Raw genomic sequence first — 18,371 nt, forward strand, 5'->3', positions numbered from 1 at the left:
GATGGAGTTATTGATCCCTTTAAAAACTGCTACATAATCACAATAATAAACGGAAACCATGTGAAATGTAATCATTACTTAGTACTTAGTATCTCAAAGTAAAGTGTTATTATCTTTGAGGTTTATCATTACTTTCAGATACTAAGTTGATATATCTGCTGGCAGGAATGGGTTTTACTATTGAACAAAATCATTTTTTGGTCCAAACATTTAGGTCACCTAAAACGAATCAAGTTGCTGAAGTTGGCTTCAGGCTACTGATAATAAAATAATTAAAAGAAAACCTTAAACATAAGCTGAACAGAGCTCTGCTAGATCCACCTGAATAAAAAATTGAATTCTAACAGTTCGAATGTAGTATATTTTTAATATTGGACACTTACACTTATAGAAACTTAAAATCATGTTTAAATCAAACATTTGAAAATGTCAAAGAAGGGAATCCCCCAACCAAACATATGCAGAGATTGTTTTCAAAGTAAAATACTACTGTCCTCTGATAAAATCAGTAGCATTAAAATAATAAAGTACCGAGTATTTTTTAAATGTTCAGGGTTTCAGGCGCTTATATTAAATGCTGATTATGGCCTTTCTATGCACACTTGCTTCAGAATTGAGACGCTCAGAAAAAAAATGGATTAACGGACTTTGATGAGATACTTTTGCTAATGCATGATATTTGATAGACCACACACAACCACACACACGCACAGAGCAGGAACTTAGACGGTGACCGAGCAGACATGGAGGCCTTTATTGTTTTACTATGTTTATGGTACAGTGCCACATCTCTCAGCCACCATGGCCCCCGACACACATTAGTCAACAACTTTTAACCACCACCGTGCACACATAACACACACACACACACGCACGCACACTCACGCCGTTTTCAATGTAAACACTGCAGGCTTTAAGAGTGATACAAAAACCAAGGTAGTCATCAACCGTTTCTGCGTCCGTTCATCCACAGTTCCTCTCTTTCAGAGTTCAGAGCAGGGCAACACAGAAAAAAAAAACAGAAATCGTATTGTTTGGTTGGTCACCTTTCGGGAAACAACAAAAAAATGTCCTGTTCTCTCTAATCACTGCAGTCACATACACACGCACACACGCACGGACACACAATCAGGATTCTCATTCACACAAATGTTTTTATCAAAGTGTAGTTAAAGTGTTTTATTTCGAATGCTTGCAGTAGGCAGAAGGGAGAATAGTGAATTTATGAAGTGGAACATCTAACAATGATTATGTTCTTTTCCCATAATCCTCTCTATAGGAAAAAGGCCTTGTGTGTCAATTCCCTTGTGTGATCACAGGGTGGAGCGTCTGTTTTCCCAATACACCCGGTGCTGCATTACCTTTTAGCTCGTACAAAGTACAAGGCGTTGGTTTTAGGGTAGTACTTCACATTCTGTTTCTTGTCCATGAGGCCCCCAAAAATGATGAGCTCTCCTCTGCCCTGTACCACCGTGTGAAGGCTGGTCTCAGGAGGCCCTGTAACTGCTGCGGGAGTCCCGTTCCCGTAAACTCTCCAGGACACCACCCCAGCGGACTTGGCCCTGGACACATCCAACACGTACATCTGCATGGGCTTGCAGTTGAGAGACTGGTATAGAGGTTTCCCTACGTTCAGGCTTTGGGGTGGGTGATGGCCAAGACGTCGTGCAATAGGAGGGATAGCATGTCCATCAGCTGCGGCCGCCTGTGGCGGGCTGGAGGATGATGACGGAGGGGTTCCAGGTGGACCCGCTCCTCCTCCTCCTCCTCCTCCTCCTCCTCCTCCTCCTCCTCCTCCTCCTCCTCCACTTACTCCTCCAGGAGAAGCCCCCTGTGTCTGAAGGGAAGACGATGACGATGATGATGGTAAAGATGAGGAAGATTTGTTTTTCACTGCCTCCAGACTTCGTCGTAAGGCAGCGGGGGACACTGCTCCTGGGGGAGTGTGTGGGGAGCCTGCAGGAGGTGTATGCAGGCCGTTGGTGCTGGGCACCTCAGGGTGGTGAGCAGCAGAAGGGGGAGACTCCCAGCCATAGTCTGTGGAGGCAGAGGGGAGAGGGCGAGAGGAAGGGGATGCAGCCTGCGCAGGGCTGGTCCTTGGTGAAGGAGAGGATCCGTTTAATAATGGGGGAAGTGGAGGAAGAGGAGGGCTGTCTGGGCCTTGTGACGGAGACTGCTGCTGGGACGAGGATGGGCTCCCTTCTCTGGCACTTCCTCTCGCTGAGGGTCGAGGTCTCAGCGTGCCCCATCGGCCATTTACACACGGAGCTTCTTCAACAGCTCCCAAGACAACTCCGGCGGCCCCGCTCCGCACAGGAGACTGAGAGCGCAGGGAAGGCGGTTCAGGGCCCAGAGGGGCGGGTGTGGCACTTATGGGGGAGGGCCGGGAGTTAAGACTTGGGCTAAGCGGTGCACGGCCGGATGGAGCCTGTGAGAAAACCACCACGCACTGGCCCACCTTGAGGTTAATGGACGAAGATGACAAATAGATGACACATTAGTGACAAATAGATGATCTGATGATTAAGCACACAAGCAGATTTTCTACTGCATGGTACAGCTCAACATGACTTTACTGGACTCAATTTCAACAAGTTTCAGATAGTACCGGTACTTTTTTTTTTTTTTGACAAGAGCTACACCATATAATTGTCAAATTGTACGTAATGCAGACATTCCTGTTTAGATACTGATGAAAGGATTCAGCCACTGTCACACTGAGGATGACATCACAGTGAGTTTCGTCCAGCAGTGATATGGCAATCAGCTGGGAATGTTGCGGTAACTATCCACAGTAGAAAACAAAACAGAGGAAGGGACCTGGTACCAAAAGTGACTCAAGCTGTACCATCCAGTGGAAAGACAGTTGTAGATGTGCAAAATAGGACTGAGACCGACACTTACTCTACAAGCTGGGTGACACCACAACTCCGGGGCCCCGTGGTCCTCGTTTTCCACCTGCAGCTGCTGCCACCTCCAAGGCGGTGTGTCCATGTGGAGAAGCCAGGCATCTTTAAGGAGCTTTAACACAGAAAACAACAGGATAAGTCAAAACTACAGTCATTTATAGTCACATGGAATAGTTGCTAAACATAGATATGTTGTTCTGATACTACAAAGAAGTGTAAAAGCAATGAAGAACAAACTTACTGCATTTGGACCACCACAGCCTCCCAAGATAAGCAGCGTCTGATCATCAATCACAATCTAAAAGGAAAGCATTTACATTTAATTCATAACAAAAAAGTTAATATCACCCACTAACAAAGTGCATGGAGAGGGGAAAGCTGTAATAAAGGGTAAAAAAATCCAGCAACACAACAACATTAACTTAACAACTTTATTGGGAGGACCTTCTTAAAAGAGTTGAAATGACTAGTGATAATATCCAAGATTGTCCAAGAAAGCAAAGGATTACTGTCTAGCTTGAACATTGAAGCCCTCTTACTTGTGATTGGCCTCCTCGCGGGTGGGGTGATGGGCCTGATATGGGTGGTTTGGACCAGGACCACTGCTCCAGATCCAGAACCCAAACTTCATTACTCCTGATCAGAACCATCAGAGAGGACGACAACATGGTGAGGACTGGCAGCTAATACACTCCAATTAACAAAGTTTAAGATTTTTAGTTTTTACACTAAAATATCATCACATCAATTTATATGGAGAAATGTGGTTGGACACTAGCTTTTAAGAAATGTTGCTCAGATTTGGCTACTTAGACCTTTCCGGTGTTTCTAACAGTCCATCAACACAAGCAGTGTAACAGCTCCTGTGTCACTGATTTTTTAAGTAATCTGCATAACTACAGTGACTGTATGTATGATTAACTGAGGTAATGTAACCTCAGTAAAATATATACTCACAATCACCTGAGGGGTCAATAACATTTTTACTGTCTACAAACAACGTGTCAAAAACTTTAACAAACACTAGTTGCCCTGTAATCTCTACTGAAATTCAAATGCACAAAAAGCTACAGATTTCACCTTGAATTTGCTCCTGTTTTGGATAATGTGTAATTAAATTTAAGTAACACATTCATACATTTGCCGTGCTCCTAATGATCCTCCAAACACCACCATGGTATTCCCAATCACAGAGGAAGAGTGGCCAGCCATCGGTGGAGGTCCATGTGTTGTTACGATGCAGTTCCACCTGAGACAAGAAAGAGAAAAAAGTCATCACGAAAAGGAAGAAAAAGATTGTGATGATGAAGTCAAAAGAGAACTTTGAAAATCCTGTTGAAAAATCAACCCTGTCATAACACATAAGTCAGTATCATGGATTGCATCAGGTGGTGAAGTTATCTGGTATGCAAATTAGCTAAATTATCTACTCAAATAGTACTTTGCTAGTGGAAACGTTAGCCAGCAAGCAAACAATAAAAAAGGGTGCTCAAGAATAACATCCTTTTTCCCAGCACAACAGTCCCAAGAGCTTAACATAAGTCCAAAGGCTGTTCCAGGCAACAGAGGAAGTCTGGGAACATCTCAGTTTTTGTGCTGACACACACTGGGTGGGGATTTATACTTTTAATTGAATGGAATCCTATTTGATCCGTGGATGGACGAGGGGTTTATTATATCACTGAGCATATTATTACTTGCTTGTATTAAAAAGGGACAGAAGTATACCAACCACTAATATCCAAAATATTCACATCATAGACAGCACCATTATCTATTACTGTAACACATTGGCCACAAAATCACACCAAACCAATCGCTGTCAGTCAAATACTAGGTTTTGACAGAGTTAAGTTACCTTATATTCCAGTCACACATTGGTGATACAAAGCGATTAACGCATGTAAATTACTCCACATGGTACATTTAAACTGTACAAAGTTTGTCCATCACTTGTCACAGCTACATTGTTTAACTCCCAGCACTGAAAACTCTCTCACCAGTTCTTTGAAGGAGAGTAGGTGTGGATTTCATCAAAGAACCTTTCCGGTTGGTGCAGTGGATATGGGCTGGGCCGTGTCCATCCCCCAAACAGCACTAACAGATCTTTGTGCATCACCAGAGTCGCTCCAGCTTTCGGGGATGGATAAGAGCCTGGAAAAAGACAGAGCAAAAACAGGACTCAAATTTCAGCTAAATAAGCATGATGTTATATGTGTGAACTAATTTATAATTAATCCAATAAATGTATATCTAAAAAATATGTTAGTAAAATGCCAGTAAAATGAAAATGCCAGAACAGTTATCTAAAAAGATGGTAGACAGTAATATTACGTAATTCCTTTTCTGCCTCACATAAGTGACAAAAATCACATAAAGATTTGTTTTATGATGCAATGGGTCAAATCTCTGACGGTAAAAGCTCTTTACACACATCTCTACCTCTTAAACCTTTGCATGTAATTTCATAAAAGGCACAATAAGCTCGAAATGTTACATTAATAAAATGAAAGTGCTCTATTAAAATAATTTCACGACAATCTCATTTCATCAGTGATTCTGTTTTTTATTACCACCTCCTCAAATACTGTGCACTCAGCTGCTGCTGCTGAGCATCTGACTACTATATTCACTTAACATGGTTCGCCCTCCCACAGTTCCCCTTACATAAGCCCCATGTGCAGTTACTTTTTTACCAGACCTACATATCATAAAGAGAGTTCAAATTTCAGGTTCCCGTAGCCTTTACTGTCTGTAAGCTACTCGTACCTGAGGCTAAAGGGCGGATCCACTCCTTGCTGTTGAGGTCAAGTCTCCACAGATCATTGAAGGCAGCATTGCAGCTACTCTGAGTGCAACCCCCAAACACATACATGGACTGGTTTGAGTCATAATAACATGCACCTGCAACACAGAAAGGTAACAATTAACCACAACTTAATAGCAAACATTTTTTTCTTTGAAACTTTGTTTTTGTTACAAGTACAGTGAAATCAGAGCCCAGCCTTTTCCAATAGAACATTAAATCGAGGACTTCTCTATATCTTTGTACATAGTTTACAGTACAGTTTAGTTTAAAGATTATTTCACAACTATTATACTACTAATAATTATACCTTCCTTAAAACTACGGTAATACGCAGTGATTTAATCCACATAAGCATAACAATAAACTTCCAAGTAAGTGACCTTTTATGTCACTGAATTAAACTACAGCAGTTGACAGTGAAAGCACAATTCGATGTTTATCAGAAATCTGTCTTTTTAAAGCTTAAAATAAATTATCAAAGAACATTCCTGTTAGGTTTAAAGGCTGGTGATAAAAGGTTTGCATCAGCTTGATACTGGAAATATAAATGTGTGTTGCCTCTGCAACACGGAATCTATTTTAAGTCTTGTTGAAGTCCATCAGATCACAAAATTGATTAAGTGTCCGATGTTGCTCTTTTCATGAATCACTAATCTTGCAAAGAGCAGAAGCCATTTTATATGCTGCTCACTGGACTCATAATCGGATCCACAACTAAAACCAGACTGAAATATTTTCAAATGTCAGACACATAAACTGAAGTTTTGCATTTCTGACTTATGGGGGAAAATATATTTGCACACATGACATGCAACTCATCGTTCAGCTTTTTAAGAGTACAATTCAACACTTTTCAAGCCTATTCAAGGTGCTTAAATTAAAGATGTCCAAATTATTGACACCTTTATCATCACATCTAAATAATTACTCTAAATGTAATTGCAGAATTTCCTTATACCCACATCAAACAATATTATTATATATTTATATTGTCATGTATTGTATATTGTATTGTTTGACAGTACAAACATAAAAACACCCCCTTTTCATTTCGGTGCCCACATCAATCTAACTCTGGATGCCAAGAGACAAACTAATATGACTAATAAAATCATATTTTTTGTTAACATGAGTGACTTTGCAATTTGCAAAAACACCAGATTAATAAGCAGTTATCAAGGCATATATTCAAATTCAAAATGAAGTCTTTCTCCTGCATTTTGACATTAAGTGTTGTAAAGTATTGAATACTGACTGTGTGAGAAGCGCTGGGTGATCGGGGTTCCTGGATATGGGTATGTGCGACTTTCCCACTGGATATTTCCCTCTTGGACAGCTCTCAAGAAACCATGGTAGCACTGATAAGCAACACCTAAGTCAGATAAAATATTAGTAAGCAACAGAGACACCAACAACTTTTAAACGTTTCCTCTCAGGTGTTTAAAGCTGAAAATCACTGCTTTGCTCAGTGTAATGCCCACTCACACCCACTGCGAGGTTAACCGCTCCACCCTATGATTCAGTTTTATACAAGACATGTAAATATAAGAGGCATACCTTTAATGAGGCGATACCACTGCTTACAGACAAGCGCAGCAGTCTTGTGCTCCTGGTAAGGTGAAAGGAAGGACAGAATATATTCAAGAACTTCCTCTGGCAACTCCACCATTGTTCTCCCCCCTCCTTTGGCACCACTGTCCATGTTCCCTTCTTGTCGGCAGGACCCCATGTTTGCCTCCTCTTCCTCTGCTATCCCGGCAGGCTCTGCACCATCCTCCTCTGTATCCATGGCAACAAAGCATCCATCCTCATTATCATGGGAGCGGGACATTATTGTCTGTGGAGACATGGGGAGACATGCTAGTGATGTAATGTTCAGGTGCATCTTTGCCATCAGCTACAATTAGCCACACTTTAACAGCAGTTTAAATTCTCCATTAGTATAATGAGTGACTTCACACCTGCACTACATGTACTTTATTGGATTTGTGCAACTCAAATTTAATGAGGAGACCTTAATCAAAATTAGACTACATTTGGTCTTACCCCACAAACAATGACACTACAAGGCTTTAACCACCATCACATTTTTGTGGCATTTAGCTCTCAGCAGACTTAACTGTCACATCTATTGTCTGAAACGGGTGGTGCCTTTCTTTGGACTTAGCAGCTGGCCCCTCCATACAACACGTCCCTTTTATATCGTCAGCTACAACTAGCTGTCGTTAGCCCTCACATTGCTAATGAAATGTTGCATTGCTAATGCTAAATGCTACATAAAGATAACGCCTAGGAAAACACATTAAACGCGTTATATGTCACAAGACTAAAGGGGGTGATTTATGCTACAAAACACTGACTAACCGGCGTGTACACGTTATTGGATTTAACGTTTGTAGACAATATATGCTAGCACTGGCTAACGCTAGCTAATTGAGCTACCGTTAGCTAACATTAATGCATCTTTAGCTAACGGTGTGTTGCAACAGCTAACCCGTTTTTCTCATAAATACCTGTGGAAACACCCAACTTCTGAAGTATTTTAATCACACGACAACCTTTCAGGACATCACTTTCAGCCTGGCTAACTAACTAACAAGCTAGCTAGCTGGTGTCTTCAGCCTTGTCTGCTGCTGATAATCTATGCTAGCGTTAGCTCGAGCAGAGACTGTGTGCAGTAATTAACTCTGATCAAAGCTAAATGTTGTCAATTTGAATCCTCAGCTGTAGTTTTTACCGTTGTTGTAGACGTGGTCTTTTTGTGGGCTCTGAGTGTGTATGATTCCTCTCCTCCTCCCCCCCGGTATCAGCTCCGGAGGTTCCCCTGCTGCCTCCAAACAGTCGCCATCTTCCGCTCTGTGAACAGCGTCCTCCGGCTGTCTGGTGCCGGGCGGCTCCTCTGGAGAAACACTGCGCCCCCAGCTGCTGGGGGCAAATGTGTCAGCCCGGGGTAAAACTGGAATTACCCCGTATAATTACCCGATTGTAAAATGTAGCAAATTAACATAATCGCCTTTAATATAATCAATCATAATTAGGAAATCAATCAATACATCGTCACACTGTTAACCCTATAAAGCCAAGTGTATCATATTTGATACACATGTTGTTGAGACCTCTACATCATTAGAGTGATATATTTTTTTCCTGAAAAACCTGATGTATACATGTGTTGGAGATTAAAAACAAACAAACTGAGCAACAAATTGCACAAAAATACCAGATGTAGCAAAAATGATACAGGTTCATTGCTGGGTGAAACCTTCATATCAGCAGATCAATAACTTTTTTTCTTGCATATTTGAATTAAATGTTAAAAGGAAAGTCTTAATAGGATAAAAATGTTAGGTTTTTATGTTTTTGTTAGTTCAAGAAAAACAAACAAATTGCAACAAATTGTACAAAAAGACCTGATGTATCAAATATGATACAAATTAGAATTCATACATGCAAATTGATTTATTTTTTTTGTCAGCAGGTTCAATAAATACTCAAGTTTTTAAAAAAATATAATTTTCTGGCAATTATTTCATGGTTCAGGCTTTATAGGGTTAAAATAATTGCCCAAGTCATTTTTTGTCAAAATAGTAGGTTTTTTTTTGCCTAAATCATCTCCTCATGACAAAAAATGACTCAAAAAATAATAAAAATAAAAAAATGAGTTAGGCGATTATTTTAACAGGCTGACGAACTGTAATTACCTCGTATATTTACTTATAATTAATTATTATATTAAAATGTACCAAATTAACATAATCGCCTTTAATATAATCAATCATAATTAGGAAATCAATCAATACATCGTCACACTTAAAATAATTGCCCAAGTCATTTTTTGTCAAAATAGTAGGTTTTTTTTTTGCCTAAATCATCTCCTCATGACAAAAAATGACTCAAAAAATAATAAAAAAAAAAAAAATGAGTTAGGCGATTATTTTAACAGGGTGACGAACTGTAATTACCTTGTATATTTACTTATAATTAATTATTATATTAAAATGTACCAAATTAACATAATCGCCTTTAATATAATCAATCATAATTAGGAAATCAATCAATACATCGTCACACTTAAAATAATTGCCCAAGTCATTTTTTGTCAAAATAGTAGTTTTTTTTTGCCTAAATCCTCTCCTCATGACAAAAAATGACTCAAAAAATAATAAAAATAAAAAAATGAGTTAGGCGATTATTTTAACAGGGTGACGAACTGTATTTACCTCGTATATTTACTTATAATTAATTATTATATTAAAATGTAGCAAATTAACATAATCGCCTTTAATAAAATCAATCATAATTAGGAAATCAATCAATACATCGTCACACTGTTAAAATAATTGCTCAAGTCATTTTTTGTCAAAATAGTTTTTTTTCTTGCCTAAATCATCTCCTCATGACGCCGACCACCTATGGTAAAATCGCCTCCATCCTCAGTTGATCAGATCATGTGATTTTACCCCTTTAAGATCATCACTTCTTTGACAATTTGCCACATTCATAGGCATCAGATAAGAACCCAGCAAAGAAGAGCTAGAGGGAGATTGTTTACTTATCAATTTAGTTTATCAAAAAATAATAAAAATAAAAAAAATAGTTAGGCGATTATTTTAACAGGGTGACAAACTGTAATTACCTCGTATATTTACTTATAATTAATTATTATATTAAAATGTACCAAATTAACATAATCGCCTTTAATATAATCAATCATAATTAGGAAATCAATCAATACATCCAGTCGAGAAGGTTGACAATACAGACAGTGGCAGGGTTCAATCAGATTACTTTGAAATGTAGTTAGTTACTGAATAACCTACAAAGTACATGGCATAACATTTATGGAAGTAGTAAAAAATATAATCTGCATGCTTTTGGATTACTCAAAAAAGTCTCCCTGTGTGGGGCTGTAATTAGGTTGAGCTATATATATTCAATACTGCTGTGATTCAATACCCAACATTCATGTTTCTCCCATACTTTTTCATGCAATGTACTAAGATGATAAAATCAAACCTTGTTATTAAAACATGCACGTGTAACCAAATTCTCTTAACCTCTACATTGATGATTGTTATAACAATCTGTAATCTAATTTGTAACAATTAATTGATAACTTAATAAAATGTATTACACACAGTAAAGTGACAGAAAACACTTTTTATTATATAGGCAGACAATAAAAATATTGTACACTGCGTCATTCATATGAAACCAAAACCAGACTTAGACAATTTCATCAGCAGACCTGCAGTTTCAATCCAACCTCCACCTTCCTTGGCTAAAAAAAAAAAGGTTTAAAAGAGCAGTAGTTTCGACCTGCAAATTGAGTGATGTCAACATTGTTGGTACAAAAAAAGAATAAACAACACTAGTGCTGCAATTTTGACATTTGTGAGGCAGGGTAAGTGTTACATCTGCAATCTTTGGTGCCTTACATTGTTGTGTGTTTGAGATTATATATTTCACAAAAAGGTTTTCTCTACAGAAGTCATTTTAACTTGTCTTATTACAAGAAGCACAAATGATTATAACATTTCAGATGGCTCTGTTCTATTCAAGTGGGGAGCCAGCGTGTACAAGGATCCTGACACTGAAGCAGCCCAATAAAAACAATTCATGGACAGTGACAACATCAATTAAGACATGTACTTTTCCTGATGTGACATGTAAACATTTCTTCCATTAAAATGTCTATCTAAGCCTGCAAAATGATATTTTTGTTAACCGACCACTCTGAGGCCACAGAAGAGTTTATCCTGTGCCCTCCAGGACTTCCATCATAGTTATTTTGACAGGTAAGGGAGTAAATAATAAACTAGGGAGCTGTGATATCACACAAGAAAATTAGCAATGTAGGCTTTTTGCAGTGATGAACTCAGGGTGCGGGTGCAGGTATTGCCTTAATGTCCGAAAGAACATGGTGAAAGTGCCCCCGTGGATGCCCCTGTGGTACATAAAACATGATAAAGTGCACTTTCAATGGACAAAACATGATAAAGTGTCCTCTGTGTGAGTCAGTGCCCAACCGCATACAGCAAGTGCCCTTTTTATTATTCCCCTGCCACTCAAACATCCGCTAGTGGCATATCGGTTGTTTGCAATACTTGCTTCTGTCTTTTAAATGTTATATTAAATGTTAAATTCTTTGCAAACCACATAGGAGTGAAAAATTACCTGTTTCGGATTCTAATGTGTGTGCTGCATTCAAGTCATTACCGTTCATTTCAACATTCAACTGCTAGCTCTAACTTTACACGGTGGTGTTTTACAAAACTCTCTAAATAGATATTCAAAATAAATTATGACCATAGTCCTACTTCGGCTACATAATACTTCACTTTGGGCCCTTGTGTGTTGTATTTTTTGTACAGGGACCACATTTTGAGTGACCACCGTCATGTTTCTTGCGGCGCCTCCCACCAGACGTGAACGCAGCACTTCCTTTCAACACCACTTTGAACACAAACAGACTCATCCACCTGTCATTTCTCTATCCATCAGAAACGACAGCGTGAGTTCTTCCCTCACTATTTCGGTGATAAACATAAAGCTTTCGGCAATTACATTAGCGCTGTCACATTTAAATTACTTTTCAGTTAATTTTCTTGTTGGAAACGAGCAGTTTGACGCTATTTTATTTATTTTTGTCTTTATTGACAGTTAAGGAACATTAAAATCATGAGGTCAGGCAAAAGGGGATTACAAGAAACAAATGCCACGAAACAAAGAACTAATCAGGAGAAATAGCAGTAAAAATTAAAATAAATAAAAATTATAAAAATAGAAAAAGAGGTACATACATTGGTCAGGCAGAGTATGAAGTCTGTGCATTCACTGATAATGATTTTTAAAAAATCATATAGTTATTAGAAATTAAGGTTATACATCCATCAGGCTGTCATAATATTGAAGAAATTGTTAATTTTTTTGTCTTTTACAATTCTGAGACTTAAGAAGATAGTTGAATTCAAGTAGAAACTTTGGCTTAGCTTTGAGAAATGTGTTTGTGTATAAAGAACTTACAAGAGAGATTTAAGAAATTGGTTACAAATTCAACAAATTTGTTACAATGAGTAAAATAACAAAGAGCATCTTTTTTGGTGAACAGGTATGAGACACGAAGAAAGTTAGATAACTGATTCCTCAAGTCCATCCAAAAATCCTGCACAACATTATATTCACAAAATGCATGAGCAATAGATTCCTCATATCTTTTTTAAATTTTTATTATTATAACTTTATTTCACAGACATAAAAAAACATACAATTCTTATAGTAATATATTTAATAGTTCACAAATATCAACTGTTTTAATAGCTTTTTGGTTGTTGGAGAATTTAATAGAATTATTTAATAGTACTGCCTGAGCTCATTGTGAAAGGCAACAAAAGAGGTTTTCTTCGAGCAAATTTACATTTATGAATATGAAATTTCGCCTTCAGTATGATGAGGTTTATTTTTTTATATTTCATTGAGTTTTTCTTTATTTTTGTTAAAGTCAACGAGCCCAAATAGTACATCACTCCAAAACATCTTAAAATCTTTACCAACATTTCTTGCAATAAAGTTACAAATATCAACCCAGAGACCTTGGACAAAGGGGCAGTACCAAAATAAATGAGTAACAGTTTCAATATATTCAGAACAGAAAGTGCATTTCACATCAATGTCTTTTTTAAAATCTTATTACTATCCATAAACTTAGCTAGAGCAGTTTGACGCTAACTCCCTTAAGCTAACGTTACTGTAACGTCATTTCCCTTCCTGTTTTGACGGTTTAACTTAGGAGGCTCAACCCACAGCTAACATCACTGTCAACAAATACTAAACTATAGTTTAGACTCAGTGTTTTTTTAATCATCTGAGCGGCTTATGGACAACGCCAGTGGTTTATTTACCGACGTTACGCCACATTTAAATTAGCAGGCTGCCCTCAGTATAGCATTTAGCTAGCAGGCTAACACGCGGCCGAGCAGCGGCTCGTGCATTTATTTATTCAGCCTTTAACTGGTCGCAAAAAAATCTTGAGATCGAGCTCCCCACGGGTCTGCAAGAGCTCTGCACCACCGTCCCATGCCCTCTGCGTGGATGGGAGATAGTTAGCCGGTGGAGCCGAAGAGGTAACAGCCAGCAGTCCTGCTAAACATGGAGGATGAAGAGGTTGCAGAGAGCTGGGAAGAGGCAGCGGACAGCGGGGTGAGAAACACTACCACTGTGATCATATTCCTCTAAACTACTTTATAACTTGATTTCACTTTGCCAGCCACCTAACAATGAACCACGATACGCTGGGTCTGCCTGGCGCTTGACTACCCTATATGAACATTATTATTATTATTATTTTTAAATTTCAGCTTGTTTTCTCATCAAACACATCAGCTCGTCTTCCTGACTGACTCCTGCAGGCCTCCCTGTCCCATAACGACACGGGGCTGAGCCAGGCTTTCATGGCATTTTATTTACTCAACAACATTATTTTATGACGCGTGGACGCGCCATAATAATGTCCGCAAAGACTAAACTTTTACAAAGTCGACTTTTTCTTACAATTCCCCCATTTTTTTCGACCCGCCCATTGCGGAAATGACAGGCTGCACAACAATCATTACAACATCATAACAGTGCTGCATTTTCAGGGCTTTTGAAATAGTAGATTTAACGTTCAAGCCATAGATCTAGCAGGTTATTGTAGCATGTGTTGGTATATTGATCCAGTTAAATTTGATTGTGGTAACAATGAATCCCTGTTAGTAGTGGGGACAGTCATATTGCTGTAATAACCGTTTTTAATCTGTTCCCCCAGTAATCAAATCAAACAGTTTTAAGTGACTGCACTTTTGGGACTGTACATGATCCTATTATTTTTGGGGGATACTATCGTAATATAGTCGTTGACTTGCTAATTTTTTACCTCGTTATTATGAGCCAACCTGCTCACCTGTTTCTCATGGCTGATACTGATGAGGTAACTGATAATTTCATGTTTTTGCATTTTAAACATAAGATCTTTACACACCTGAAAGAGTAAAATGTAGTGAGCAAAGATATTTCATAGCTCTAACTAGAAATTTATCTGACATCCCTATTGCTAACATAACACAAAAAACAAAAACAGTTCTGACTTTTCAACTTGTCATTTATATTTTACTTGGCGAAGTACATCCAAAAACTTCACAAACATACTTTGGCTTTTATGGAGCATGTTGCCTTAGGATTCAACTTAAATGCTTCAACTTTATCTGTCAAATCAAACATTATATGTATAGTCAACTTAGAAATCCGGATCTCATGAACATGTTTGCTATACAAGACTGATCATTTACTTGTTTAACAGTAATACCAATGTAATAGATTATTTTTTTCTCTACAGGAAATAGAGAGAAGGCTTGAGGCTAAACTGAAAATAAACCAAGAAGCAAAGTAAGCAAAGAGACAATTCATCAAAAAAAAAGTTCAATACATGGTAAGAAGTTTTTTCCAGTAATTGTATTCCTCCTGCTTGTTTTTTTTTTTTACATGTACAGGAAGTCCAGCTTGGGTTCGGGTGGCTCACCTGTTCGAACTGCTATTGTAATCCAGGATGAGTCTCTTCCTGCAGCACCCCCACCGCAAATTCGAATTCTGAAACGTCCTTCAAACAACGGTACCGCAGGAAACCTTGCATCCTCGACTCGCCCCTCTCAGCAGATGAAGTCTTTGGCCCAGCGGGAGGCAGAGTATGCAGAAGCACGAAGAAGGATTTTGGGTAGTGCGTCTTCAGATGATACGCCTCAGGACAGTCCGAGCCAGGACAGGTAAGATGAAGAACAATTAATTTACACACTAATTAAAACACCTAGAAGTAAAAAACACTATTTTTAATTTAATCTAATTTTCTCTTTACATCATTAGGCCATCTCGTCTGAGCGGGCAGCAACAACCGGAACCAGTTCGTCCAAACAATCATGTGATCCGCCAACCTACCGGCCCAGATGGCACCTCAGGCTTCCGACTCTGCAGATAAACTAGAGCTACCTGCTGCAAGGAATCAGCTGTCTCTCTGAGAGGGCGTAAAGGGTGGCATTTAAAGGGGTTGTGTGTGGTATGAAGAGCAGAGTGGTGGGGATACACAAAATTTGACAGACATTTATATAGATATATGACGACGTAGCATCGATTGAAACGGACTTCTCCACCCTCTCTCTACTCTGCTTACTGGCATGGTCTTTGCCTTTCACCTTGTCGGTTCCTTCTGTGGAGCACTGCAAGGGGCTGGCAGAGATCAGTCAAAGAACTGAAACCCCTTCTGTTCCACACTGTGAACAGGCTTTTGCCTCACCTCCCTACACACTGTGATACTTTGATGTACCATGAGGTGCCCTTTGATTTTAAGTATGATTGGCCGGCCGAGTGCCAGGGCATCAGGTGTCTGTCTCTTCAGGGAGAATAAGCAGAGCTTTGTGGGAATTCCCCGGAGACGTGCAAGCGACCGAGCTGGCCTTTCCACTGAGAGAGCGTGGATCATGGCTGGGTGTCCACCGGGATGCTGGCCTCACTTTGTTGGGTTCAGTGGAAATGAAGTGCTTGACAGTGCTGAGAGTTTACCGAGTGTTTACCAGCTTGAGTGCAAGGCGGGGGGGAAATCTAACTGATCCAACACTAGTAAAAATGCACTGTTCTTAAAAGTGTGTTTTTATACTGTAGTTGCAGAGCAATGGCAGAGGCCCAGACCAGCACTTCCCACAGTCCACAGGCCCATGTATGGAACTGGTGGCTATGAAAGAAATGCCCGGTGGGCACGCAGCCTGTGGCCAAAGATTTTAGATCAGAAGGGCAGATTGTCATTAAATCTAAGCTTATTCAAGCAATAAAGATGAATTGATTCCCTGGAATATCTCTTACATATTGCCTAACTACCTGTGATGTGTTTTCTTTCAACTGTTGACATTGTTTCTTCATCTTTGTGGATTTTTTTCTGAGACATAGGTTGTTCAAGTCAGGAGATCAGTAGTGCATCAGAGATTAGATTATGTAGCTTGCATAGGAAACTTTATCCGTGTCGTATTAAATTTTTATCAAAGTGGAAAAAGTCAGACCTATTCATGAATTTCAATTCTTAAGTTATCGTGCAGAAATGTCCCTGTGTGTTGCCTTGGTGTTTCTAATAAGAACTGCTAAGTTGAAACTTTTCTTATAGCCAGCTGCCAAGCATCTGTGTAGAAAAGAGTATTTTGATCTGCAGCAGTTGAAGTATATGGACTGGCCGCATTATTAAGCTTCTGGTTTGTTCTTCAGAAATAACTATTTAATGTCCAACTGCAGTACGATATAGCCACATGACGTGTTAATCTGGGAAGAGTCTATGGTCAAAATTACAAAAATTATCAAAAATATAAACAATATCTTTTCATCAGATTCCTTAAGAACAAAGCCAATTTCCACTGACTGGTTGTGATAAATGTCTTTCATGTGATGTTTCTCACGCTAAAGATTTTACATCATTGTTTGCCATCGATTGAAAACAAGTTTTCAAATCATGAAATCAATAATCTTAGAAATACTGAGGAGCTGCCTGTACTGATAGTTACTGCAGCAAGTTTTAAGCCCTTTGACACTTTTATGCCTTAAATGATCCCTAGTTACAGATGTACACTTTCACAGTGCTTGTTAATTATGAGCTTTTTGTGCACATTATGATAGGTTAATTATTCCATTGAATACATCCTATGTCATTGAGGCACAGTTTATAGCTGCAAGAGTGTTATGGAAATACAAAATTACACAAAGTGAGGGTGCACCAATGCTTTTCTTACAGGAATGTTCTATGATTGTGCTTTAGCCATAATTTATCCAAAAAATGTCCAGTGTCAGCAAAACCATTGATTGGAAATAAAAGTAAACCAGTGAGCTGAAACTATGATTCATGGTAAATTTTAGAACTTGGTTCTACACAGCAACAAGCTTATCAATATGGCTAAAATTGCTGCATTTGTACCACTTGATCCAAACTCGCTTTAAAAAAAAATAGACATTTTGGGTTAGAGGAGTGCATTGATCACTAATATCTGGGAAGTGAAGTTTCCTTTTGTTGCTGTTCAATGGCAGAATATAAGTTGTCTATTGCAGCTTTAACATTGTAATATGTTTGTTTAATTAGATGATATACACTCTACTCTTAAGATACTGTCCCCGGTGATCAGGTTTAAATAATAAATAAAATGGATTGTTGTCTTTACAAATTGATATTTAAAAGAAAAACCCATCCTGTGTGTCCGACACATGGATCTTTGTCTCACCTATTCACAGCCACCTGTCTCAATGAGGCTGATTTGATGTCATTGTTGTTTTGAAACTTGAAAAACAGAAATGAAATTTGAATACCCTTTAATAAACACACTTCAAACTTGGTGTGTCGTTATTTTGTATGCCATGAAATGTGTTTCTGGAGCATGAGGTTGAATGACTCTGATCCATATATTATTTCTAAGTTATTTCGCATCTTAATATCTTTAAAAGCAATATATCAATTCTGTCAATTATTACTATTTTTAATATTACAATTATTTTAGTGTTACAGATGTTAAGTTAATAGAGGTTAATGTAAAGATCTATAGTAAAATCACTAATCCCCACTATGACTCAAAACATCTATATATAATTCTGCAGAATGA

General features: G+C 38.5%; 2 protein-coding genes across 8 annotated transcripts; one reads left to right on the plus strand and one right to left on the minus strand.

The window, feature by feature from the left end:
• Positions 1-347: 347 nt before the first annotated feature.
• Positions 348-8,590, minus strand: fbxo42 (F-box protein 42). Of its 7 annotated transcripts, none has more exons than XM_059330249.1 (11): positions 8,456-8,590; positions 7,276-7,555; positions 6,974-7,090; positions 5,679-5,813; positions 4,910-5,063; positions 4,048-4,158; positions 3,449-3,545; positions 3,151-3,207; positions 2,905-3,021; positions 1,810-2,458; positions 348-1,767 (listed from the first exon to the last, which is right to left on the minus strand). In XM_059330249.1, the coding sequence occupies exons 2-11, from the start codon at positions 7,547-7,549 to the stop codon at positions 1,358-1,360; spliced, it is 2,121 nt and encodes a 706-aa protein (XP_059186232.1). In that variant the 5' UTR covers positions 7,550-7,555; positions 8,456-8,590; the 3' UTR covers positions 348-1,357. The 7 variants fall into 7 exon arrangements, with proteins under 7 accessions (XP_059186232.1, XP_059186231.1, XP_059186230.1 ...); XM_059330248.1 differs by having other exon boundaries at positions 348-1,770; XM_059330247.1 differs by having other exon boundaries at positions 348-1,773.
• Positions 8,591-13,355: 4,765 nt separating this feature from the next.
• LOC131968861 (SUZ domain-containing protein 1-like) lies at positions 13,356-16,578 on the plus strand. The gene is made up of 4 exons (XM_059329906.1): positions 13,356-13,917; positions 15,092-15,141; positions 15,246-15,515; positions 15,613-16,578. Exons 1-4 carry the CDS (start codon positions 13,867-13,869, stop codon positions 15,722-15,724), a joined length of 483 nt encoding a protein of 160 aa, XP_059185889.1. The 5' UTR covers positions 13,356-13,866; the 3' UTR covers positions 15,725-16,578.
• The last annotated feature ends 1,793 nt before the right edge of the window (positions 16,579-18,371 follow it).

Source organism: Centropristis striata, chromosome 3 (assembly GCF_030273125.1).
Source record: "Centropristis striata isolate RG_2023a ecotype Rhode Island chromosome 3, C.striata_1.0, whole genome shotgun sequence".
In the NCBI taxonomy this organism is placed as follows: domain Eukaryota; kingdom Metazoa; phylum Chordata; class Actinopteri; order Perciformes; family Serranidae; genus Centropristis; species Centropristis striata.

What these genes read in the sequence shown, in the direction of transcription:
- LOC131968861 (XM_059329906.1), top strand. Translation starts at nt 13,867, where the DNA reads ATGGAGGATGAAGAGGTTGCAGAGAGCTGGGAAGAGGCAGCGGACAGC. An exon ending in AAGAGGCAGCGGACAGCGGG is followed by an intron (nt 13,918 to 15,091) that starts GTGAGAAACACT and finishes TTTTCTCTACAG; the next exon opens with GAAATAGAGAGAAGGCTTGA. An exon ending in GACAGTCCGAGCCAGGACAG is followed by an intron (nt 15,516 to 15,612) that starts GTAAGATGAAGA and finishes TTACATCATTAG; the next exon opens with GCCATCTCGTCTGAGCGGGC.
- fbxo42 (XM_059330243.1), bottom strand. Translation starts at nt 7,549, where the DNA reads ATGTCCCGCTCCCATGATAATGAGGATGGATGCTTTGTTGCCATGGAT. An exon ending in GTGGTATCGCCTCATTAAAG is followed by an intron (nt 7,091 to 7,275) that starts GTATGCCTCTTA and finishes TATCTGACTTAG; the next exon opens with GTGTTGCTTATCAGTGCTAC. An exon ending in GCTGTGGTGGTCCAAATGCA is followed by an intron (nt 3,022 to 3,150) that starts GTAAGTTTGTTC and finishes TCTGTGTTAAAG; the next exon opens with CTCCTTAAAGATGCCTGGCT.